The 26,385-nt window shown below is 47.7% G+C and overlaps 1 protein-coding gene across 4 annotated transcripts in view; it reads left to right on the top strand.

Annotated features, from left to right (window-relative positions):
• Window positions 1-7,561, top strand: part of LOC111842835 (zinc finger protein 385D-like) — a 31,735-nt gene extending 24,174 nt beyond the window's left edge. For all 4 annotated transcript variants that reach the window (XM_023809870.2, XM_023809873.2, XM_072705766.1 and 1 more), the window contains 5 exons: window positions 1,083-1,254; window positions 5,272-5,514; window positions 5,905-6,086; window positions 6,444-6,545; window positions 6,917-7,561. In XM_023809870.2, coding sequence (XP_023665638.2) covers window positions 1,083-1,254; window positions 5,272-5,514; window positions 5,905-6,086; window positions 6,444-6,545; window positions 6,917-7,150 — 933 coding nt within the window. In that variant the 3' untranslated portion in view covers window positions 7,151-7,561. The remainder of the gene's footprint in view (window positions 1-1,082; window positions 1,255-5,271; window positions 5,515-5,904; window positions 6,087-6,443; window positions 6,546-6,916) is intronic.
• The last annotated feature ends 18,824 nt before the right edge of the window (window positions 7,562-26,385 follow it).

Here is a 26,385-nt window from a genome sequence, read left to right as displayed (position 1 = left end):
TGGCGGTACCTGGCGCCCAATCTTGGCCCAGCTTTGGAGATTTCTGGTCGTCGTGAGCCGGTTTTCGCTCCGGGCCTCTCCGCCGTAACACGCAGCTTACAAAGAGGATAACAGACATAAATGATTTGCGGAATCACAGGTTGTTTTTCCTGCTTTAAAGGGCTCCGCGGCTGATTTGGACGTATTTCATAGCACCTGGAACCCTGTTTAGATGGTATTTACATGTTGGCATGTGGGAGAACGGTTGTTCGAACAAATATTAAGATAGGAATGGATACGTTCATGCCAAGGATTCGTCAATCGAGGGAAAAGGGGCAAAATCAAATGTTTGGCTGCAGGTGTGAATATGTGATATAGGCACATCTGTCCATCCATCCATCCAACCATCCATCCATCCCTCTTCTAAACACACCCAAAACAGATTCGGACTGTAGTCTCTCCCAGGGACAGGAAACCTCGGTGCACACATGGAGGATTATTACTAACATTTAAGTGCTACATGGATACAAAGATACATAAAGGGAATCACAGCTAAATAACAGTCAGAATAATGCAGAACATTGCAACCACTGTATGTTAATGGGTAAGAACAAATCATTTAAATCAATATATTATACAGTAAAAGGGAAAGAATGTCACATGGCAAACTGATGCAAGGCGGATCGATGAAGAGCCTGATCCGTTCATATTTATCTATCATAATGGCTGCCGTAGCAATTTTCCAGACACTTTACAGAGTCACAAAAGCTGATAATGTAACACAGGTACGACAGACTTGGAGGACGGATAGGTCCGAGTGTCACGTTTATCTCAGTACTTTCCTGTTTAAGGGGCAGCAAAGCCTGCTGGGATAGACGTTTGGTTTTCGGGACAGAGGTGCAGGCTGGGAATGAAACAGCAGGCCTGTGTTATTAAGCCTGTGTTGTTATGCCTGTGTTGTTAAGCCTGTGTTGTTATGCCTGTGTTGTTAAGCCTGTGCTGTTAAACCTGTGTTGTTATGTCTGTGGTTTTAATGACTGCCTTTATGCTGCCGGCTGCTGCTGACTGGGTCTGACAATACGCCCCCAACCCCCCAACTACAGAGTCAGGCTTCGGCCCACTACAAGGGCACTAAACATGCCAAGAAGCTGAAAGCCCTGGAGGCCCCAAGCAGCAAGCAGAAGGTTGTGGACACGGTCGCCAGGGAGACGTCCAACAAGGAGTCGCTGAGGAGCTCGTCCCCGGCTCCCCCGCCCAGCAGCACTGAAAGCACAGGTACAGCCAAAGCCCCGCTGTTACAGCTCGTTCTCCCTTGACCTCGTTGCCATCTTTGTCCCTTGAGCGGTGAAGCATGGAAAGAACCTCCACAAAGGTACGTCACCCGATTCTGCTGCGAACGAAGACTCGTCCCTGTACTTCACATGAAGATTCCCAGTAGAATTTCATTTGGGGTCACGACCGTATCATATTCGCTTTACTCAGAAGCAGAACCCTGCTCGTTCCCAGCATAATCCCAGTGACATTAAAATACCCCCCCCACCCCCACGTCATGGCTGTAATGCCCTTTCTTATAAGGCGGCTTTAAGGAGTCTGGGTGGGTTAGGTCACAATGAAGTATGAGCTGAGGTCTTCAGATGGGACTAGAAAGTATAACACCGTGGTCCCGAAGGGCTACATTCCATCAGCAGCACAGCGTCGCACAGCATCATAGCACACATCAGCAGCACAGTGTCGCACAGCATCATAGCACACATCAGCAGCACAGTTGAGCCGGGAGGATTGATCACTCACTCTGGATTCAGTTGTATTTTGATCCGGATACTGGAGTCTGCCAGGTGGTGACCACTGCATTAGATGGTCAAAAAACTTAAAGGATAAGGTCTGATCCTTTTAAGGATCATGTAGAGTGTTACCCTGTCACTGGCATATCCCGCGTCCCGCTTTCGTTTTGCCCGATTGACGCAGAGAGAAGGGCGCAGTGTTCCGGCAGCGACCCTGTGGGGCCGTGCACCCAGTGACCCCCGCGCTGGCGGCGATTGGCACGCCTGGAAGCCGCCATGTTGTTAGACTGTAGAGGAGCGTGGAGACTGGAGCACGCAGCAGTGAGCAACGGCGCCGGTCTGGGGGGGGCGTGAGCAGGACCCCTCCCTCTCTGAGTTGTTCGGCTGTGATGAACATAATAATGAATTCAGGGATGAATATTGACATAGGCAGGTGGAGTTTGGGGGGGGCGGTCACAGAAACTCTTTCATTTGGGGGGGGGTGCGATGCGTGGCCTAGTTCTGGACGACCGGTGGTGCAGGTGCGGGGAGGGATGGCGGGAGGACAGCAGGGATGATGGAGGAGAAGAGCAGGCCTCGCGTTATGGGGGGGGGGCTAAAGCTGTCAGAGGCAGGCTGTCAGGAGCGGAGCCACGCTGGCGGGGAGACGTGCTGAATTATGGCAGGAATAACAGGAGCCATTTCATATTAAGAGTCTATGGGCTTCTAAAGCAAAAAAAAGGGTTGAATATGAACGGCCGGTTTGTCAAGGATTTTTTTTTTTTTTGTCGTGTCAGTGAATGTGGTGTTGGGCTTTAACATTTCTAAAAAGGAGCACTAAGAAATCAATGGTATAGAAATAATTGTTAGTGTCTGTGGGTGTTGGCATGAACTCGGGGGAGGGGACAAGCTTCTCCGGTTTGTTCCGGCCCAGTGCAGCAGGAAATGTACCTCGGTATTAGCCATTAGAGGGGAATTTGGGGTGGCGGGGGGGCTCACCGGTAGAGGTGATTGTGAGAGGGGGAGGGAGTGGGAGATGGACAGGGATAGGAGGAGAAGAGGAGGTTGCTGCTCGATCACCGTCACCCCCCGCCCTCCCCCCCCCCCAGTACCGCTGGGCTGTCTTCACCCTCCTCTGTCCTATTTCCATCTTAACAGTCGTTATCCCATTTCCGAGTCCGTTCTCTCCTCACTCCCGAGCCGTCCTCCCCTCACTCCCGAGCCGTCCTCGCCTCACTCCCGAGCCGTCCTCGCCTCACTCCCGAACCGTTCTCTCCTCACTCACGAGCCGTCCTCGCCTCACTCCCAAGCCGTCCTCGCCTCACTCCCGAGCCGTTCTCTCCTCACTCCCGAGCCGTTCTCTCCTCACTCCCGAGCCGTTCTATGTTTCCTCGCACATTCGGGCCAGTTGACGAATCGACAGGCCCCGCAGCAGCTGACTGGGGTGCTGTTGTACCCTTGAACGTAGTGCTGGATATCAGTCGCCTTAGAAAAAAGGTCAAGCCTCCCTTTCAAAAAAAGTATCAAATAAAGAGTAATAATGATTGTCACGGTAATAAATATTATACTTATAAAAACAACAAACATGCAAATAAATAAACAGTGATAAATACTACACTCTTAAATGAATGTGTAAGCTGACAACAGTCACCTTTATGACAAAGACTATTCAAGGGCAGCAGATTATACCGCAGGTCATTCTTACCAGCAGCTGTCAGACTTTATAATACAGTATTTTTTTATTTTTATTTTTTTATAACAGTTTTAGCGTGAGTATTTTCTACTCATATACTGTCTAACGGACATATCATATGTCTTTAACTGCTGTTACCGATTTGCAGCTTGAGTGTACATTGTATATTCACCAGGATCATTCACACCCCACCCCAGCCCCACACTTGTGTACATGTGTCTGTACATTTTGTACATCTCTCTGTACATCTTTATTTATTACATCTTTATTTATTTCTCAAACTTTGGATGTGTGTATAGACAACTGACCTACCTGCTCTTGTTGTTCTACATTACTTTGTATAAGAGCTCTGTAACACCTAAATTTCTCATTCGTGGGATAATAAAGGTTTATTCTATTCTATTCTATTCTATAACAAGTCTTTAGCCGATTCTGCTCTTACTCTGCCTTTAAATTGAAGTGAAACAGGCGTGCTTCTGTTGCCCCATGTTAATTGCTATAAACTTTGGGTGACATTGCATTACCAGTGAATGGTCTCACTGGGGGAGTCGAGCCACAATAAGGGTGGCCAGTTTTTGGTTTTCGCCAGCGTTTCTGGGCATGCCGCTCCCTGGCGGTAATTGGTGTGTGCTTTGAGCGCCACGCGATAATCAAAATCCGTGATTACAAGCCACACTTCCCAGAACAGGAGTCCGGGTGAGGGGGGGCGGGCTGGGACAGCTCACTTCTAGCCATGGTACCGTAGATAATGGAACCCTAATCATTTAAATTGAAGTGCTTAATTCTCCGCCATCAAGGAGCGTAATCACATCCCAGAGGGGAAGCTTTGATTATTTGGCCAAACAATGAATGTGGAAGAATTTCAGAAATGCAAATGGCGTTTCCTCTGGTGGGCGGCCCTTAAATGGGGGAAAGATTAGCGGCTTCCCTTCCGGGACACGCGAGACACGCACACATGTGCGCGCCTGAGCCGCGGGAATGTCACCGCCGGACGGTCAGCCGAGGTCCTCTGTGCGGCCCAGTGCTGTTGAATTCGCAGCCACCTGACTAACTGCTGAAATGCTCTGTCCCCCGGGAGAGAGAGACCGACGTGAGGCGTTTGACGTGCGAACTAAAACAGCGTCTGGGAGGGATGAAGTCCTGCCAGACAGACGTTCGGCCAATCACAACGGCGCTTGAGCATGTGAACGCCACATGAATGCCAGTGACAGGTTGCTGCCCAGTACCTGCATGCCATCCAATAGGCTGTGCTACCGGTGACATCTGGCAGTGCGACCTGATTGGCTGTCAGGCATGACAGGAGTGCTGGGCCCCTTTCTGTATGCGAGTCTGGATGTGCTTTAGATCCCTATGGCTGTCATCACTAATGATCAGGAGCTGCGAGAACTCAGGAATGCAGGAGAATAAAAGAAAGAAAAGCCTTTCCTTCAATATTATTTTGTTGGATTTTATTATTAATTCCCTATATTTTGCTTTGAAGGCTCACGTGTTTGCATGTATGTACATATTTTGCATATTGTAAGCAGGGGGGACATATCTTAAAAAATTATCAAAATTTCTGCCCATGGGACATTTTTCTGCTTTGTAAATGACATGCATAATTCTGTCTAATTATCTGGATCGAGGTTTTTGCATTCTGTTAAATTTGTTACATTATGCCATACATGTGTTATAATTATTGTTATATTCTGTCCTGTCGGATATGAATAATACCATCATTTAACTGCAGATGTGCTAAGTTACGTTTCTCCTTTGTATGTCTGCTAATATGCGTATGTTAATAGCTAAGCAGCCAGTTTTCACCCTCACTCCTTCTGTCTTTCCCCTCCCATCCTGCAGAGGGCGCTGTTAGGCCAGCGTCACCAATGCCACCCGCCGTGGCCAGAGGGGTGCTGCCATCCGGCGCTGGCACGAAAGTGGCAAGGGTCACGGAGGACACAGAATGCCCCGCCCCACCTGCTGCCAGCCCCCCCTCTGAGGCTGATGCGGAGACGGAGGAGGAGAAAGCCAAGAGGCTCCTCTACTGCTCCCTCTGCAAGGTGGCAGTGAACTCCCAGTCCCAGCTGGAGGCGCACAACAGTGGTGAGATGCTCCGCCCCCCAGTTAGCTCGACTCTCCCTCCTGCTTTATCTTCACCCTGTGTGTGTGAGTGTCACTCAAGTTTCCTCCCATGGTATAAAAGGCATGCAGTTAGGCCAACCAGATACTCTAAATTGCCCACAGTGTGTGATCGTGTGAGTGCACGCCCTGTGCTGGGCTGGCATCCCATCCAGGATGTCCCCTGCCTCTCACCCTGTACTTCCTGGGATAGGCTCCAGGCTCAATGTGACCCTGTACCGAATAAGCGACTGTAAGACAGATGGATAGCTTAGCAATTAGTGTCAGACGCCCCAAGACGTCACCTTGCATGGAAGTGGAGGCTAGATCAGACCGCAGGTGTCCGTCGTCACCCATCGTCCAACTTCGTTTTAGGTACGAAACACAAGACAATGCTGGAGGCCAGGTGCGGCGGGGGGTCCATCAAGTCCTTCCCCAGGCCGGGGCTCAAAAGCAAGCTGGCGTCGCCCACCAAGACCGCCACGGGTCTGCAGAACAAGACATTCCACTGTGAGATCTGTGACGTCCACGTCAACTCGGAGACGCAGCTCAAACAGGTTGGTGATGAAGCCTTTCAAAGGCTTATGAATGCTGATGAATGCTCATAAATACTTACGATTGCTAATGAATGTTTATAAGTGCTTCTAGTCCTCTATTCTGTTATTTTCGTGGTTTGGGTCGCTGGCATGTGCACAGCATCTGCGCCTGGCCACCGTCCATAAAGAAAACAGGCTCTCTTTTGAATATTCATGGGAACAGAGTGTGGAGGGACTAGCGGGGACATTCGGGAACACCGGGACCTAGTCACAGAGAGCGGTCCCTGCCGTGTCCTGGGAATGCTGTCCCAGGCTTCTTGGACCTGTGAGCTGCTCCTTCCTTCATCCTTATCCGTGGTTTATTTCTTTCTTTTCCAGCACATCAGCAGCAGGCGACACAAAGACCGGGCGGCAGGGAAGCCAGCCAAGCCGAAGTACAGTCCCTACAGCAAGCCCCAGCGAGGGCCTGCCGCACAGACGGTACATGGCCGCCACCCTTAGCGTAGCTGCAGTCGTGTATGTGTCCGTTAGCTTAGTGGCCGGCCGGTCTGTTACATAACGCCCGCAATGAACTCCGGCAAACTGGGCTAGGCTGCTTTCAGCTGTTTGCTCTGTACTCTGACTGGAAGTTTGTTGGTTTTCTGACCTGGGCGCCAAACGGAAGAAGCCATCGCCCGTTTGTCAAAACACCGCTGAGCAGATGAGCCCTGTTAGTATTAGCGCAGTTAGCATTAGCACTGTTAGCATTAGCCGCTAATGATGCAGGAGGCTCAGCCCTTTGTCCAGCTGCACATTGGCTCTGGAGATTGACATCGTTTCTGCTCTTCGCTGCCTTCTTTCTTGCCTCCCAGGTTCGGTTATCGCTGAGGAAGGGGCTGGAGCTGGGGAAGCCACTCACGGCGAGGCTGTTACCGAGCCACCTGGCCGCAGCTGCCGCAGCCGCCGCCACACTACCAGCCTTCTCGCTTCGCTCAGCCCCAGCGGCGGCCCTCTTTCAAGCACAGCCCCTCCCCCAGCCGCTCCTCCGCCCCGCCCCCGGGCCCATCCGGACTGCACACGGACCTGTGCTGTTTGCGCCCTACTGACCCAGGCCTCCTCATCCAGAACTGTGGGCCATACCCTTCTGAGTCAGGTCTGACCCCCCTCCCAAACTCTGCGTCCCCCTCTGTATCCTTCGCACATCTGAGCCGTTACCCCCCCCACCCCCGGATCGGGCCACTCTCCAGGACGTGTGTGCCACCTAGTACTGCAATAATGTAAAGACTAAACCAGAAGCTATGCAGTGTTGTTTCAGTCTGGCACAAAGATTTATGGGATGGAATCGCCACCCTGCATGGTGTTTCTGAAGACGATTCCTGATGTGGTTAGAGATGGCAGAAGCTGATCACAGTAACAGCAGGACACAGACCAGAGTGATGCCTGTTCCAGACTGACCTGTGCCGTCTACTTGTGTCTCTAAATGCAACACATTTGGAAATAAAGTCTTACTTTGTTAACGTCTGTCGGTGCGTCATTGTTGCCCATACGACATGGCCCGTGGGAGCCGGGTTTGCTGGCTGGCGTGCGGCGAAGGGGAAGTTGGGCCCACTGGCACGGAACGCACTTGCCGACAAAATCCGACAGAGTATTGGGTTGTCTGTTAGCTGACGGGGAGACGGGGCACTGCCAGTGTCTTAAACCCCCTCTTAGCTTTGACATTTCCCATGGATGAACCAGGCAGCCTTTAATCGCGCCAGACAGTGACAGGTATCTTTCTGTTTCTCAGCTGCTGACACTTCATGTCTCTTTATGACCCGACAGCATCGGAAATAAAATCTTGACCTTGATTGTGAAATATTTCCCCGGATGGTGTCTTCCCAGGCAGTTCCTGGCTCCGGAGGGTGTAGTACTTAATCCCTCTGCTCTCGTCTGGCCGTCCTGTCTTCAGGTTGTCCTGGTCTCACACTTCCAGGCTCTAGGATTCAATTTCCAGCCCTCCAGTTTCCTCCTGTAGTCCAGCGACATGTGGTTTAAGCGACTTGCCGTCCATACTGATGTCCATTATGATTGGCTGGCATCCCAACCCTGCCATGTGACCCATACTTCCTGGGTTAGCTTCCAGTCTAATCAGGACCCCATATAGGATAAGCTGTTCCGGAAAAATCTTCCCAGACTTAATATATTTTTATGATATACCTTCCACCAACTGTCAAACACCACCCACTGCTCTATATTCATGCCAATTCTTAGTTTACTACTTTTTCTGATAAAAAATGTCACAACTTGGGTTTTAAGCTGCAGAAACCCTGTTGACCACATTTCTTGAAAAATGAATCTGACCTCGACGATAAATAAAAATTAGAAAATCTCGTCCTCTTTTGCTCATGAGAGTTTTACTTATACAAAAATGTTCAGAAGGGAGAAAAATATTATTGGTTCAGCGAGATAACTAATCAGATTGTAAAGGAGGTGTGTCCAAGCAAATAGAAGATGCAGTACCAACCAATCAGATATCTTGGTCCTGCCTCCTTGAGTTGCTTGGACCCACCTCCTCTACATTCTGATTGGTTATCTCTCTGAACCAGCTTCTCTTTGCCCCTGCTCTCCTGGATGAAACGCGCTTAACAGAAAGTTTATCTGGTGGATCAATACACATCTCCAGTGCGCTGACAACTGCTACTCTCTAATACACATCTCCAGTGCGCTGACAACTGCTACTCTCTCATACACATCTCCAGTGCACTGACAACTGCTACTCTCTCATACACATCTCCAGTGCGCTGACAACTGCTACTTTCTTATACACATCTCCAGTGCGCTGACAACTGCTACTCTCTCATACACATCTCCAGTGCGCTGACAACTGCTACTCTCTCATACACATCTCCAGTGCGCTGACAACTGCTACTCTCTCATACACATCTCCAGTGCGCTGACAACTGCTACTCTCTCATACACATCTCCAGTGCGCTGACAACTGCTACTCTCTCATACACATCTCCAGTGCGCTGACAACTGCTACTCTCTCATACACATCTCCAGTGCGCTGACAACTGCTACTCTCTCATACACATCTCCAGTGCGCTGACAACTGCTACTCTCTCATACACATCTCCAGTGCGCTGACAACTGCTACTCTCTCATACACATCTCCAGTGCGCTGACAACTGCTACTCTCTCATACACATCTCGTCTCCTGCACGCTGCAACTTCACAAGGCCGCTGAGAAGCCAGTATTCCCTTCTCGTAAAAAGTCGTACGCTAGGCAAATCCTAGAATAATATGTTTTTCCTCTGACCACTGTAATTAACCCCCCCCCCCCCCCCCATGGACTTCACAAACCAAACAGGGAAAGAACAGTAAAGATGATAAAGATTACAATGGCTACTGAGTTTTCTTCCCCCTTCATAACCTCTGGAGGCAGTTTTGTGGAGTAAATGAGTTTTCCCCATATTGATTTTTTTCTTTTTCAGGCAGTGTTATCACATAATGAGCAGAGTCTATAAAAAGCTGCTCAGTTTTCAAAATTTGCCTGGAATGGCCAGTTATGGGGGGAATGGGACTGGGTATTGTAGTACGAAAAATGAAAAAAGGATTAATTTTGTTGAATAGTTTTTAACTTGACATACCAGTTTAATATGCTGCTGATTGCGATTCAAATATGGCCTGACCTTTAAAAGATTACAGGAGGGAAGGCTGGCTGCTCTTGTATCCAGACTGGTGTCTCCGTGGTCTGCGTGACTGAGACGTGCTAAACGGGTGAGGTCTGCTAGCAGGCTTGTCCACCCCTCATTAGCTCTATGGCAAATGCTAATCACTATGGTAACGGGATGCTGGCTCGGGCATCCAAGGTGACAGACCTTCCGCGACGTACCGTTGAGCGCTATGCGTGTTTATGGCTGGGACATAGGCAAGAAGGGGAGGGGCTGACACTGGCCATCAACATCCAACACAGATGTCTATGCGAGGGTCTTCGAATGACCTCCACCCAACAAAGACCCTTTCTGAAGTCCTCTGCTCCATATGTTACCCTTCAGACTCAGTGTTTTGACACTGCGGGGGCTGTTAAATTCGTCCATCTCTGAAATGTAATAGACAAGGTCCATCCTGAATGAAATCTGGGTTGCTTTTGAAACAGGAAGCTTATGTGTTATCAACAACTAAGTGCGGTAAAGCTCTTCCCTTGTTGTGGTCTGCCGGCATTCTGGCTCTTCTCCTCTCTTCTCTCTCTCTCTCTCTCTCTCTCTCTCATAAGTCACTGAATCCGGCATTAGACTGTAAACATAAACAAAGCTTCATAATCACCCAAGGTTTACACAGTGTTTACCTCTATTTTCATATTTTTTCAAAATAATAAAATATATTAACACTATGCTTGTTATGAGTTAATAGTTGTTTGAATTGTCATATTAAAGGATTTATCAGAGTTATTTTGAAGATGTATGTATATCCTTTTCTCAGTGTGACCAAGTGTATAACACCGTTGAATGTCAGGACTGACTCAGGAAAGACGTTTTGATTTGAATATCCTTCATATTTCCGTGGATTCCACACTCGTTTAGATGTCCTTCATCCTACGGGAAAACATTTCAGCTCCAGGCTTTCAGACGAGCGCCGGCTGATTTTATCATTTCGTCTAGTCAGACACATCAGGCTGTCCCTTTTTCCCTTTTGCAAATAGACGTTGCTGTGACACTTGTTGTTTATTTATTTATTTGTTTTTATTTTGCATGGTCAGGACGGTGACATCCCTTCACGGAGTAGCTGTCGCTTGGAGAAGGCGAACGCAAAGGCGCTGACTGCTTCGGCGCTCTCGTGACGTGACCCGCAGTCACACCCCGTGCCCCCCCCCCCGGTAGCATGTCACTTTCGGAGGGGCTCCTGGGAGCCGTTCAATGCAGCATCATGGGAATACAGCTCTCCGGCTGCCAAACGTCAAACACATTTACCTGCCTTGTGAACACTGACTGTTTCTCGGAGAGAAATGTTTATTTACATTAATTAATTCATCTTTTTATCGAAAGGGACTTGCGCTAGAGGAAAAGGTTATAATTTTGAACTCATGATCTTTGTATTGCTAGCACAGTGTTTTCCTTGTTGAGCTATAGGAGCTGTCAAAATTCAATGGAACTGATTTTGTTACCAAAGAATTTATTTGGAATTAAACACAGACTCTAGGCTATGATCAGGGTAAGCAATTAGATGATGGATGGATAGATGGATGGATGGTTGGAATTAAACATACATAATTTACGCTCACTAAACCCCATGTGGTAGATGGGCTTACTGACCTCACACATGGGGAACAGTTTTCAGAGACTCACAGCTATCACTGAATAGTCACAAAGGAAAAACAGTTATTAATATATTTTATTTACAATGTTACCAGAAACCTGCATGAGATGTAAATAGTGTGCATTCACAGGCATAGAAAATCGCGTCTGCATTTGAATCATGAGATGATTGCAGAAATAAACCATATAACTAACCCTATCATTCTCTAAATCCACGGCTGCCCAATCTCATCAGCACCCAGAACAGGATGCCTGCTGGGAAATCTGCCAGTTTTTGGTTGACCAATCGTGGAAGGCGGTGATTGATGGTGGTGTCGCTCGCTCGCAGGTTGTGGGTTATGTCACATCCTCCTTCTTGCATCTGTCCTGCACGTGCTCAACGCCACACTGACGTTTCAGATCTCTCCCTACATGTCTACTATGCAGAAGCACACGGAAACAGGGACGCTCTCGGCCAAATCGCTCATAACGATGAATAATTTGGCTCATAAAATGTGATAGTGAGTCAAATTCAGAAGCTATAGGTTTTGCAAGTGGTCCTTCAACCCTTCCTCTGTAAAAGGATGAGCTTTCGGATGATGAAACTATTGCCTTATTCTGCCTAAACTTGTAGGCCATACAACTCTGCTGTTAATCAGGAATGAATTTACTTTCTGGCTCACAGAGCAAAAATGTGGATCCTTTATTTGGCTTCAAACAGAACTTTTTTTGTTCAATTATTTATTACACTGAGTCCATATAATCCGCCTTCTTTTGTACTTTATGAGTACAGATAAATCAAACAGCCTTTGGACAGAAATGCTGTCTGGGACTCTGTTTCCAAGTGCATGTGCAATTTATTTTTTTTGCGCACATTAATCCAAATACTCAATAAACATTCAAATTAAAATACAATTACTCAGATGAGTTGATGATGCTTCCCATCAAACAAAGTTTCCAGGTGTTGATAAGGAAACGAGGGATGAGTCTCCTGTTTGACAGGCGTGAGGAAAACAACTGGGTTGTTTCCTCACACTTCCAGGGTTCTAGGTTCAAATGCTTTCTCTGTGTTCCTGGCTGTTCCCAACCCAGAAACATTCAGCTAGGAAAACTGGTGACTCAGAATTGCCCATAGTGGAATTTCGTCCAGGGTGTCCCCTTCTCACTGGGACCTTGAGCTGGATCACTAGGTATGGAAGAGGGATAGATGCTGAGTTTGAGTTTCTTCTCACGAAAGATACAGGAATGATCCTTTGTGACTTGCCCTTGTGGGTTAATTCTTCTCAGAGCGTTGGGGTTATGCCGGACTAATGTCCCCCCCCAGCACAAGGTGACGAGCCTATCTGGCCTATCTGGCACGTCCTTGTGGCAGCTCCCAGTGGCATAGATTGGCTGATCGCGAAGATACTCATCTACTCTTTAAAGGTCACCTGTAATCACTTTCATCTGGGCCCAGCAGATAAGAGCCTGAAGCTACTGACCACATACCTGAAAGATGAAAGTGTATATTTAGCAGTGTTCAGGTTGGTGTCTAAGACCCTGTATCCAGAGACCCTGGTCTGCTGATTGTCAAGGGGAGAGCTTCTCTCCAATATGAAAATACAGTCTACTTTCAGAGGCCAAAACTATTGATGGTGCACATTCTTCCAGTCTTAAGCTAAGTAGGAGGGCTGTCATTTGTAAATACGCCGAACGCTAAACTTCTTCATCGTTCCTTTTTTTGGCCTTCCACTCAGCAGATGTCTTCCGTTGTCTCATCCCAAAAAAAACACGGCTTTCTCCAGTCATTTCTTACGCTTCCATCACGGCTGGTATGAACTACCCCTTAGAAAATCTATATATTTGTTTTGTACCAGGTTAGTCGCTGACCTGGGGGAAAATTCCGCCGCCTTCCAGAATAATGCAGCCCGGGCTGACATTTGCGAGACCCTTTTAACTGGAATTTATTGCGCTGACAGACGCCGCCATGGCGAGTGAGTCACATCTTATCCGGCCTTCTGTTTTGAGCTGAGCATGACGGCAGATACGCATCTTTTCGGATAAGGCTTATCTAGCTCTCCGGCACGTAAGCTTTCTGGTGAAGTTAACCTCTAGGGTTAGGGTAAATTATTCAGTGATAATAATAATAATAATTATTATTATTATAAGAAGAAGAAGAAAAGATGGTAGAGTAACCGTGGGAAGGCTTGTAGCCAAAAATAAATATTATGGGGTGTCCAGCATAGATCCACATTGGTAGATTTTGCCAACTGCGTGGGGGGTGCCAAACCCTTCATTTGGCTATGTACCGTGGGTAACTTGGATCCTACTCCTTTCACATTTCAGCCGTGGGTAAGACACCTTGGTGTTAGCTAACCTTCACATAAGAGTACGTTTGACATGTATCCCTTTGGAAGAGGGCCCTCTGCCCCCCCCCCCAGCCCTCCCTGTTCTTTGACCTGTCATTGACCCCCCCTTTGCCTGTTTCCGCTCGCTGCATCCGTCCTGGGGCGAATCCTGCTGAGCGGCTCCAAATCCTTACGACACATAAGCAGCTGGCCCAGCCGGGAAGACTTCATTCCCGACTTCGCCCCGGGTCCAAAACCAATAAAGCCAGTGGTCCACGCAGAAATGTGCGTCTCACTGAATGGCATCATCATGGCCATCATCTTGCTCTCATTAAGTTTCTGGAACGATAATCGCCAACATCTGTTCGAGGGATGCTGGATGTAATATTTAATATTCTGGCGTTCTGAGGTTCGGAATACACAGGTAAGCTCTCGGGTCGGGACGTATGTTCATAACCACTACACGTACCTGGGATTTCCCTCCAGAAGTTCTCAGGGCTATTTGGGTTTGTAAGGTTTTGCTGAAAAAGAATCCCAAGCCAATTAGGTGTTGTCAGATATTTGAAATAAGCCGCATGGAATTTCCTCTTGATCTCCACCTTATAGGTTCCTAAAAAAGATCCTCCAGACTTTAAAACCCAGGACTTACTTCCACACGAACGCCTGTGAGGAAGATGGTGCTGGAACGCCTGTGAGGAAGATGGTGCTGGAACGCCTGTGAGGAAGATGGTGCTGGAACGCCTGTGAGGAAGATGGTGCTGGAACGCCTGTGAGGAAGATGGTGCTCGAACGCCTGTGAGGAAGATGGTGCTCGAACGCCTGTGAGGAAGATGGTTCCATCCCCCACTTGAAAGAAGTCAGTTTGATGTCACGAGGTCACAAGTAAATCAAAATAAATTTCCAGTCTTTTATCTCCCCGAAGAGGTAAGAGGTAGATAAAATATATACAAATACAAGTGAGAAATGAAGCCTTCTCTAATTTCATGCTGGAGAATATGTTGGACTTCGCTTTTATGAGGCTTTTCAATGGATCGTATGCCTCTAAGGCAGTAAGCCTCTAAGGCAGTATGCCTCTAAGGCAGCAAGCCTCTAAGGCAGTCCCTGCAAGCTGACAGGATGGTTAAACTCCGCTGGAAACAGTTTTTGACTGACAGGCGAATCCCACCTCTGGCTTGCACACTGGGAAGAACCCTTAAGGTCGTCATTGGCCAGGCTTTCAGGAGTGGGCCTTGTAGGTATGAACATCTGGATGAGTGCATTACGACACCATCGCCAAAGTCGGGGTCAGACTATGAAGCAGGTGTGATATGAGGTGAGACAGAGAAGCAGCTGTCATTTCAGCTGTTGCCTAAACTTCTCCTTTGTCTGTTATGTTCTGTTCGCTGTGGAGTTATTGACTATCTCTCAGGAAAAGCTGGAACATTTGTTTTTCTTTATTGGAACTCTGTATACTTTTTTCCCATCTACATCTGTGTTGGTTTTTCTGTTTTTCTCCTGATGACTTATTTATCATGGTCAGTGTTGGGAAATCTCTCCCCAGAACAGCTGATGTTCCAGTAGCACCGGCAAAGAGTTCTGGGCCCAGTACAGCAACTAACAGGAAGTCGGTTGGAGCGATAAGTGATTGACGGTGTGTGATCCTGCCCATTGTGGGTTTACCCTAACCCAGACTTGGGGAGGGACAAGCTCCTGTGCCCCCTCCCCGTTTCACACCCCGCCCATACTGTGACCCTCACCCCCATCAGTGGGTCCTGAGGGAACAATATTTTGTGCCTGTATACCTGTATATAGATCGTTTGATAATAATGCCCACTGTGGCTGTGGGTCTTTGATGTGGATTGGGGACACCTACTGTAGGGAGAGGTGAGAGGTACTGCAGGCCTTCACCCTGAGAGAGGTGAGAGGTACTGCAGGCCTTCACCCCGAGAGAGGTTGGAGGTGCTGCAGGCCTTCATCCTGGGAGAGGTTGGAGGTATTGCAGGCCTTCATCCTGGGAGAGGTTGGAGGTATTGCAGGCCTTCACCCTGGGAGAGGTTGGAGGTACTGCAGGCCTTCATCCTGGGAGAGGTTGGAGGTATTGCAGGCCTTCATCCTGGGAGAGGTTGGAGGTGCTGCAGGCCTTCACCCTGAGAAAGGTTGGAGGTATTGCAGGCCTTCATCCTGGGAGAGGTTGGAGGTGCTGCAGGCCTTCATCCTGGGAGAGGTTGGAGGTGCTGCAGGCCTTCATCCTGGGAGAGGTTGGAGGTGCTGCAGGCCTTCACCCTGAGAAAGGTTGGAGGTGCTGCAGGCCTTCACCCTGAGAAAGGTTGGAGGTATTGCAGACCTTCACCCTGGGAGAGGTTGGAGGTGCTGCAAGGAGAAATAGCATCTGTCTGGGTGCATCGCTTTTCTCTTCCTCCTGTAAGTCACCGTGGCCCATAAGGTGGGGGGGGATGGACATGTGTATCTACAAAGGGCTGACATGGCCTTTCTGGTTGTCTGTGTGCTGGCATTAGGTGTAGTTGTCAATACTGTGTCCCTCAGTCAGTCACATGTGTAAACAGGCAGTCACATGTGTAAACAGGCAGTCACATGTGTAAACAGGCAGTCACATGTGTAAACAGGCAGTCATCTTCCAGAACCAGAATTTGGAATCCTAGTAGGACCATTAAGGTAATAGGTGTCAATTCAAACAAATGTGTCTCATAGTATTAACATTGCAATTGTTTAAATTCAATAAACCTCCATTTTTAATACATGTAAACCCTAATTATGAATAGACTGCTTTTACTAGTGTGTGGAAATACAATCATCTTGGACATCTTTCCCAGGGGGGGTTGCTGTACTTGCCCAGGGCATTTCCCTGCGGTTTGAAGCAGTGTCAGCCATCACCAGGGTTGAACCAGGCCGGGTCGCTGGGGCCTGTTGCTTATTGGTGGGTGAATCGGCGAGCCGTAAATTCGACAGCCCCTACTGTGAAGCGGGGTCTGCGGGACACGGTTGCCGACAGAAAGGGGGGAGATTGAAACATTGCTTGCTCTCTGCGGAGGCATGACGGGTGAGAGTGATGGAGCTATTTAGAGTATGGGGCAAGATGGGATGGCGAACAGCGAGGTCCTGATAGATCGCCCGCATCCCCTGTAGCCACGTCGTTTCGTCTCCGCACCAGCATGTGGTGTAAACATATCGGACAGATTTACGTGTTTCCAATACTGAGACTGAGGCTCAGAATGGACACCTATGACAAGCATTTTAGCTAATTTAGCTACCAGCTAACTTTTCTGCTATTAGATATATGTTCCAGTGACATATGATGCATTTTGTTTGTTTGTTTAGGAGGCTTGTCCACGAATGTTCTTAGGACAGCTGTGATTAGAGGTATATTTATTTTACATTTATTTTATTTAGACACCTTTATCCAAAGTGATGTGCATTTCTGAAAGAGCAGGGTGAGATAGCTCCCCGAGCACCTGGGGGTTAGGGACCTTGCTCGGGGGCTTGATGGTGACATCACTCTGTCTACTCTGGGATTTTAACCAGAGACCCTCTGACCTCAGGAACACGCTAAGCTGCACACCACTTCCCAAAAAGATGTCTGCAGGTATCTTCTCCTTCCAGTCAAGGACACCGATGGGCTGCAGCGATGCCACACAAGAGTCTACAGCCTCTTAATGGTTGCATTATACATCTCATCTAAATTCAGCCGTTCGCTGTTTTACCTGGTTCTTTTACAAGCTAAATACAATTTGTTGGTCGTTTTATTATAACGACCCAAGTGTTCCGCGTCTCCAAAGCCAGCATGTCTGAAAAACATTAATACTTGCAGTATCTCAGCCAACATTCAGTCCTGGCCCCACCCCCCCCACCCCCAGTCTCACTCATTACCCGCCGTCATCCAGCAGGACTCCAGTCTCTCTCGCACGCAATCCCGCCTGTTTTGGAAACACATGACTGATGGCCCTGGCAAAGATGGTGACAAGCGGTCTTGCGGACCTGATGAACGCTGATACGTGACCACACCGTCTCCTTCAGACAGCCGGTGGTCACCCCTCCAAAGATGTTGGGTTGGGCTGAGGACATTAGCAGCCTTCTTTGTTTGCCTGGTTCAGAACACTGCCGCTCTAGAACGTTGTAGAACTTTTTGAGTTTGGTTGCCGATCGTACGGAATGCTGTAGTGTGGTTGCCCCAGGCAGCTCAGCTGGCTTCTGTTGCTGAGACCTGATCCCAGATCAGCTGCCGTTTGGGCATTTCAATGTTCTTGTACAACACTGCAGATGCCAGCTCAGGAACCTTATAGGTGAGTCACAGCTATTATGCTCTGGAACAACACACAGTTGAACTATCACAGTGACTAGGATGTGAGTGCCTCAGCGGGTTAGGGGACTGCGCCTGTGATTGGACGGTCGTCGGGTTCAAAATCCCACGGTCAGCAGATTGATGTCACTGTCAGGCCCTTGGGTAAGGCCCTTAACCCCCAACCGTTCCAAGGATCGTCAGACCACGCTTTCTCAATTATGTCACTTTTTCGACAGAAGTGTCTGAAAAATGAATAAAATGCAAAATTTACTTTGCAAGATTCAAAAGCTCAACACCAAAAATCATCAGAGACATGTGTTTCCTTAAAAACTGAAGGAGGCTCTGTGGTTATGTTACAGAGCCTAAAAGTGTTTCCTATGCAAGAGAGACTTTGTGTAGCCAAAGTCATGTGACCCAGACATCCAATGAAAAGGAGGCAAGATGAAGTGACACGTGGATACAGGCTGAGATGTTGTGATTGAAGCACTAGCGATTCTAAGCCAGATAATCCCAACCCTCCATGCTTCCTGGTGGGAATGAGGAATCCCAATATAGGGTTTTTTTAAGGGAGTAGTTGCAGCCATTACGTCAATTTGTCCTGGTCACGGCAAAAGAAACAGTTTGCATGCTGTATGTGAACAGACGGTTACACCCGTGACGGCTGAAAACATGCGGTCGTCTGCCTTGGACCCAAATGGGGGCGGGGGGGGGAAACCACATAGCCTGTATTCAAAACCATCCTTTATTTAACGTTTGCTCTTGGGTGATTACACACTCGGGATTATTACTTTATCCTCGTAAAATTGGGCATTCAGTTCACGGTATTTTCCACATTAAAAACTGGCATTTTGCAGTTCCCGGCAGAAGGGGAGCGGAGATTAAATGCGGGAACATGGCGGGCAGTAGTCGGACGGCTAAACTCTGACCCGGGGTCCTGACTGCTCTTACCTACTGCCAGTACATGCTCTGTCCACTCTGTGACCTCAGTATAAAAACACAGAGATGAAAGGAAGCTTCATTGTTTTCAATAAACAATGCAGAGAGTGCGAGCAGCGAAAACAGTTTGGGATTTGTGGGACTTGTGAAATTCCTTATGTAATGTATAGGGCTATTTTAATTAGCGGCTCTGCACATTTTCAGTTTATAAATAAGCATAAAATTGTCTGTCCACCCAGCTTCTCACTGCTTATGCTGGTTGGGAACCCGGGGGACCCTGGAGCTGATCCCAGGTGACCAATGGCTGCAGACTCAGGGCGCAGCCTGGAACGGGTGACATTAAACTGCATTGTCATTTAAGCAACTTTTACATGAAATGTTTCCAATTTAGGAACCCAAGGAGAAAAGCTCCTGGTAATGAGCCATCACCTACCCACAAATACAGTTCATTGTGAAACAGAGTGTTTAGGTTTTTTTTTATAGAAACAAAGAGCTTTGGTCATGGTTGTGAATGAGCCAATCAAACACAGGTGGGTTCCTGTCTAAGTGATCTCAGGAGGTTTCAAGCCTTGATTTGATTCCGAATCGCTCCACTAATAACAACAGGGATTACAATTATTTCTTTGCCATGGAAATCTCCTCATTGACAGCATTAATCATTATAGTGTCACAGTATCATCATTGCTGTATTCTGCCTAATAATAACAAACAGCAGGTCAAGAAAACCCCTGTCCCACCCTGAGGGTTGTTGGGTCAAGGCCCAGAGGGGCCCTGCTTGGCAAAGCACTTGATCCGAATTGCTCCAGTAGAACGTCGAGCAGCGCAAACGTGCGATTAACTGCCTGGGGCTTTTCGGACAGAAGCAGCTAAATGGCTGCAGTTAATAGACGCAAGGTGACGTAGACGACTTCGCTGGGCCGCATCTCGAGGCCTCCTGGGATTAAGGTTATGGCAGTAAAGGGAGCGATTCTCTCCCTCTGGTGGAGTCCAAAGGGGGAGGTTCTCCTCGCTCTGTTGCACCGATCCCGGCTCGTGTCTCCTGACTGTCCTCGGCCCAGACAGCAACCTGCCAGCCTGCTGCCCATAATGACCGAATGTAAACATAATCCTTGGAGGCTAAAATTTTCCAATTTATTTTCCAAAACAACAGCAGCAGGGGCTCAGGAGAAGCTGCCAAAGGGACTGGGGTCATCTTGGCAGCTCCACAGCTCTACGGCCTACAGACCTCAACCGCGTCATTATTTGGTAGAACCGTACCATGCATACTGAGCCTAGAACACAGCTCTCGTCCTGCCCGCGAGCGTGAACACGGTCTCAGGCGAGAAATTCCTACAAACACCCACCTCTCCTGCCACACATCTGCATGTTATCACATCTTTTTAGTAACTGTAGTTTCTTTTTCAGTCTTCAGCATTTTTTTTTTTATTCTGCTGGAAATTATTCCAGGATGAATTGTTTCAGGGTGCGCGTGTGACTAAACGCCCCGCGCTCACACTCCGCGCCGTTTCCGCTCTGGACCGCGCGGTAATGAGGACTGCCGTGAATATAATGATCACACAATTATGTAAGTATTTTGGAAAGCTTTGCTTCCAGAAAATGGTGAGATGAATGGAGGCGGCGCTCTCCGAATCAGCAGGAGGGAAGAATATATAATGAAAGAGGGAATACAGGAGCTTGGTTTTGCGATGATTTGTAGGAATTCCAGGTCCTGTTTGGTCCAAGTCCACAAAGGTTGAGGAGAACAGGGTGTTGATTAGGTAGCATTTGGTTAGCTAGTGTTAATTAGTAAATACGCCATTTTAAAATGAACTGTTGTGACAAGATCAAACTCATAAGACGTTTAACTGGACATTTTTGAGGGTTTTACAGTTGATTAACAGAGATTAAGAACCATTTGTGTTTTGCCGTTTGAGATATCTCATAATATTGACATATTGAGATATTAAGTGAAAAACTGACAAACAGGTATTGGCTCTAAAAGGAAATAAATGTTAATTAATTGTTGACCAGCTTCTGGCTTTGACAGAACCTTTGCTTTCGTCTCATACATTTGAGTAAGCAAGTTGAGCAATAGACTGAACCATTTTTCCTGGAAAATTCACCCAAGCTGCCACCCAATCAGCTCTGCCATTGGTGTAGAAGGCCAGCCAATCAGCTCTGCCAACGACATAGAAGGTTGGCCAATCAGCTCTGTCATCGGCGTAGAAGGCTGGCCAATCAGCTCTGCCATTGGTGTAGAAGGCTGTGCAATCAGCTCTGAAGTTGGCGTGGAAGGCCGGCCTATCAGGTCTGCCATCAGCATAGAAGGCCGACCTATCAGCTGGCTGGGCAGCTATGCATCAGAGCAGAGGCGCATTTCATTAGGTTGGTGACTCCGCTATTCAATCATGGTCACAGAGATAGCATCTAAATCGAACTGTCAGGCCAATGTCATTTTGGGGGGGTGGTGGGTGAAATGGGTGATGCGGACGCCTCTGGCAGATGGGATCGGGGCATGGGAGAAAAGCTCCCCCACCCCCCTCGAGTTTGGCCAAGGGCTGACAGTGACTCTCACCTCTGCAGACGGCCCATCCTTGTCTTGTAGAGAAGCAGGTGCGCTCGCTAACAACCTTGGATGACAGCGAAGGAGGGCAACTCTCAGGACCTGATCATCTGCACCTTCTGAGGCACATGGGGAACATGGGTTCACCCCTGAGAGTCACACGTTAGCTAGTCGTGACATCAAAGGGCATGCGGGAGCGGAGAATGCATATGTTTCCGCTTGACCCTCAGGTAATGAGAGTCTCCGTGGTGACCTTAGGCAGTACCTAGGTGTGATTTGCAGCTTCGGCTCGCTTGGGCAGACCGCTCGAGGCGCTAGGGTGCAGCTGAGCCTTGGGGGGGGGGCCAGGGGAGTGGGGCCGCCGACCGCCATGGGAAGATGAACCATCTCCGTTGCCCCAGGGATAAACAGGTGTTCATGGCTCGTTTTGCTGCTGCTGTTTAACTCCTACACAACAGCAGTATCACAGCCAGGGGCATCGCTAGGATCTGACGACATCCGGGGCTTAGCCAGAGAATGCGGGGGGGGGGGGGTTTGGGGCGCCACAATAAAATTGCTAAGCAGAGGGAGCTCAATAATTTATGTTACTTGCATCAAACTATTTCACGTGATATATTTACAGTGTTTGACACTTGGTAACATTCAGGGCTTAGGCCTCACAACCCGACCCTAGCGACACAAATGACTGTGCCTGTATATTTTCTCCTAATGCCTGCTCAGGAAAATGGCCAGAATGAATGATTGTCTCTGTTTGTCTCGCAAGGTTGGCCCTTCATGCATACAAGGCATGTTCCTCAGAGCCATCGGAACCTCCTTCCTGTATGTATTCCTCCGTTTAAGAAGGAGGTGGTGATACACACTGCCTTAGACGTACAGGGTAGCTTTATGTACCTCTAGTAATGGTGTCTATTTACCCATCCATCCATCCATTTTACATCACTGTTTGTCCAGTTACAGTGAACTTGGAGGCTATTCCAGGAAACACAGGGCACAAGGTAGGGATGAGGAAACCAGAGTGCCCATGTTACCATGGGGAGAACCAGTGACACCAACACAGACCAATTTCTAACCCCAGATGTGTGAGGTTACAGCGCTCCCCCTTATCCAGCATGCCACCCACCCACACACCCGCCGCAGGACAACAGTCACCTTGAAACTCTCCCAAACCATAATGGCGTCCTAACGAGCGAGGAACCCTAGTGACAGAATAAGTGGGGCAAACCCAAGCAGCCAGCATGTTAAAAAAAATGCATAGCCCTGATGTGTAAAATCGCTCATTAGCCACAGTCCGCCATTAGTCTGAAGTGTGGCGTTTACTCATGCGTCATCTCTGAGGAGGTTAAATTGGCTGCCACAGAGATAACTGCATCCATAACGACATAATGGAGTCAGCATCCCTGCCATCTATCTTCATATCAGTCACACCGCAAAATTTGAGTTTGCCGATTAGCGCATTTGTATTTGTTTTCATCATTTTTATCGGTCGGAATCTCTCAGCCCCGACTTACCTGAAAAGGCTGCTTCTATCAAATATCTTCCAGCGTGACTCGGATTTAACTAAACAATAGAGTCATTCATCTTTTGTTTTCTAAACTGGGTGGAGGTTTTACTGCTTTTACTGCTCCGATTCTTTAAAAGGAGCAAACATGGGGAACGACGCTGAAGATTGGGCCCAGTGTTGCTGCGAAAGGTCACTGGTTTTTAGGCGTGGAACAAGTGAGGGTGCAAAATTCACAGTGGGAGGAGCTATTGTATAGCTTCCTTCCCATTGGTCGATGTGTTGGTTCTCATTAATTTAATTCAGAGAACACACACAACAACGCCACCCACTTCAGGAGCCTGCTACGCAACCGTTAATGCAGTAGATACTGCTGCATGTGTGCATGAGAAGAGTATGCATGTACTCACATACCTTGCAGTCGCCATCTTGCATATTGATTTGCATGTGTACCAGTGACGTAGCTTGACTCCTGGAAAGTTAAAAACTGCTAAAAACTATCAATGAAAAAATACACGTTCGAATCAACTTATGTACCTGAGTACCGTTTTCTAATGGAATTTGTGCAATGATGACACTTCCTCTGTCAACTTGACAAAAATATCTGAGCTAGCAACATTCTTTGTGGCTCTAGACTCCGAGGTACATGGCCAACGCCCTTAACTGCCAGATAACGAGTGTGTTTTGCACGCGTGTGCACACGCACACGCACACACACACACACACGTAGGCTGGACAGGAGACATGACCTTCGGCTGCTAGTGTGATGTCTTGCTCTTACGGCCAAGGCAAGTCTTGGAAAATAAGGTCCAGCAGGAAATTCCCAATTACACTTGTTTCTTTGTATCATCTCGAAAGGAGCGTGTGAAGCTGGTGTGACAGCATAGTGTTACTTATGAATATCAGTGATAATCATTATGAACATATCACAGGTTATACAGTCCAATGTAAATTTAAAACAGACTTTTAATAGAATTTAATCTCATCTTTGGGTTTAATTTAATCTTATATAAGTGATTTTCCAGACCTCTGCAGGGGAAAAAAAGAAATAAAATATAATAAATGTCAACTATGTTCTTTTAACCTTTAAAACTGTTGGTATGTGTTAAATCAATCTTTAAACCCCATAACCTCAAACTACTTAACTGAGACAGGTTCTGTGTGTTGGATGAATAGCGGGTGAACACAAGGCCCAGTTGGTTGGCATGCCCCCATTGTCGCCCACCCCCTCCCCCCTCCTCAGGGACATCTCCACCTGGTCCCAGTACCTTTCCTCGTTGCGCTGGGATGAGCTTCAGGGCACATCACAAGGGCACGATCCCGCTCTGTGCTCAGACCCAGCATGGAGATGTGGATATTGCACATTCACAGTCCACGCTCACACTAGCTGCACCCAAGCATTCCTCGTCGCTCTGCTCTGTGTTTAAACATGCCTGAGTGCGTTTCCCTTTTTTACATTATGATTTAATATTTAAAAATTGCAAACAATACTTTAAACATGCAGGACGACATTCTTGGTTGATTAGAGCGTTTCACTGTTTCCATTTTCTAGTCAGTCATCCATCACTGGAGGCCTAAAGCATTTCCAAGCCAGTGAGGGCTCGGGGCGGGGACATACTAGGGGACACATCATAGGCCATTTAGAGATATAGAGATGTTGGGTGAAAATACATTTATGGGAACCACTCGTTCATTTCTATGGGAAAAATGCTAACGTTAACTATGACAACCTTAACCCCTACCCACCCTTAACCATAACCATAAGTAACCAAACAAAATACAAGAGTTTTCGCATTTTTAGTTTTTTCATTGCAGTCACGGATTTTTATTAAATTGAGTTTTCCCTTATGGGGACCAGGAAACTGGGAAAAAAACGGGTATTCATCACGTTGTGGGGACATTGTGTCCCCATAAGGTAAGGTATACCCACGTACACACACACAGAGTGCGTGCAGAATTTAAGGTCTCAATCTGGCAGGTGTGAGGTGATGGTACTACTTATTGGAACAATTAGAACAAAAGACAAATGAGACAAAAAAAATCCTGTTATGAAAAATTTCCTGTGACTTCTATTTTTTTCCGATCAGAACGTGTTTTTTTCTGCATTCCTAGCTATTGTGCGCATTCAGCAGAACACTGTCTCCGCAATTAAACATCTCTCCCTCAGCTATTTGCTAACAAATTTTAAGAAAGGCCTGGCTTTAAACATATCAGGCCCTGAAAATAGTTTCCGCACTCTGTCACAGCGAAACAGAGTCTCCGAAGTGTAGGAGAAGGAACAGAATATTCCAGAACTAAGCCAGATGATCTACGGAGGTTCAGGTGATACGGTTGTGATGTGGAGCGAGGTTCCGGGGAAGCCGAGAACCGCAGTCAAAAACGCAGCAGAAGGCTCTCCAGAACTGGAAGAACCTTTTCTTCAAAGTGTAACCTTCAAGCATCATTAGTGAATGAAAAACAAAAACCAGAACATTTGTTATGAGGGTCAGGGTCTGGATTGATTCACGGAGTGACGCACTCAGGCAAACATAAGGCACATTGCACAGGAAAACAGACAAATATCTGTGAAAAACTCACGATTTTAATGCACAGCGGCAACAAAGTTACTCATTATTACTGGCATCATTATTGTTGTTCTTGTTGTGCATTTTTATTTCTGAGTCAGCCCTGTAGATCCCCTGAAAGCTTTCATCACCGCAGTCGTGGGGCCGCCTACCTCGCCGGTCCGGCGCCACCTTGTGGCAGGCAGGATCCCGGCTGGGTGTCTTGACCAAGCTTCTGCCACGGAGTTAGCTCAGCTTGAGAGGCTCCTGCACGCAGCTGGACCGAAACTAAAGCCAAAAAAAAAAAAAAGCTTTGAGAAAGCAGCGTGTGCAGAGGAGGCCGCAAGCCTGGCTGCTTCTAAGGGGTTTTCCACGAGAACCCAGCGATTCACAGAATTCCTCACTGTATTTTTTGGATAATGGACGTATCACCATCTCCGTTCCCGACCCCTCCTCCACTCCACGTTCCATCCTTGTCCATACAGGTGTCCTTTTCCCAACCTGACCATTCTTTTTTCTCTGTCTGGGCCTTAAATCATCCACAGACACTACGGCTATTTCATCACTCCTCAAAGGGAGCGGACGCTGGCCGTCTGCTCCCCACCACTGTGTTTTCCTGGGCAGAGATGGAGTTCTGCACAGCCCCTTGGGGGCCATTTGAATGCATTATTTTTACATGCTAACATAGGGACTAAACCCAAACAGCTTCAGCAAACATCCAGCGGATTGAATGTGAGGTGCATAATGTATGAGTCGCCAGAAATATGTGATTATAAACCAAATTTGAGAATAATGTCAGTCACGTTAAGACTGTAGTCTGACACCTTCCGTGCTGGGGGTTCGATTTCCACCTCTGACTGGATAGGCTCCAGGATCCATGGGACACTCAACTGGAGAAGCAGTTATGGATGAATGGGTTTTATTTTTGACCTTTTCCTTTGTTTCT

The sequence above is a fragment of the Paramormyrops kingsleyae genome, chromosome 23, assembly GCF_048594095.1.
Source record: "Paramormyrops kingsleyae isolate MSU_618 chromosome 23, PKINGS_0.4, whole genome shotgun sequence".
Lineage (NCBI taxonomy): Eukaryota > Metazoa > Chordata > Actinopteri > Osteoglossiformes > Mormyridae > Paramormyrops > Paramormyrops kingsleyae.
This window is presented reverse-complemented; position numbering and strand designations above follow the sequence as displayed.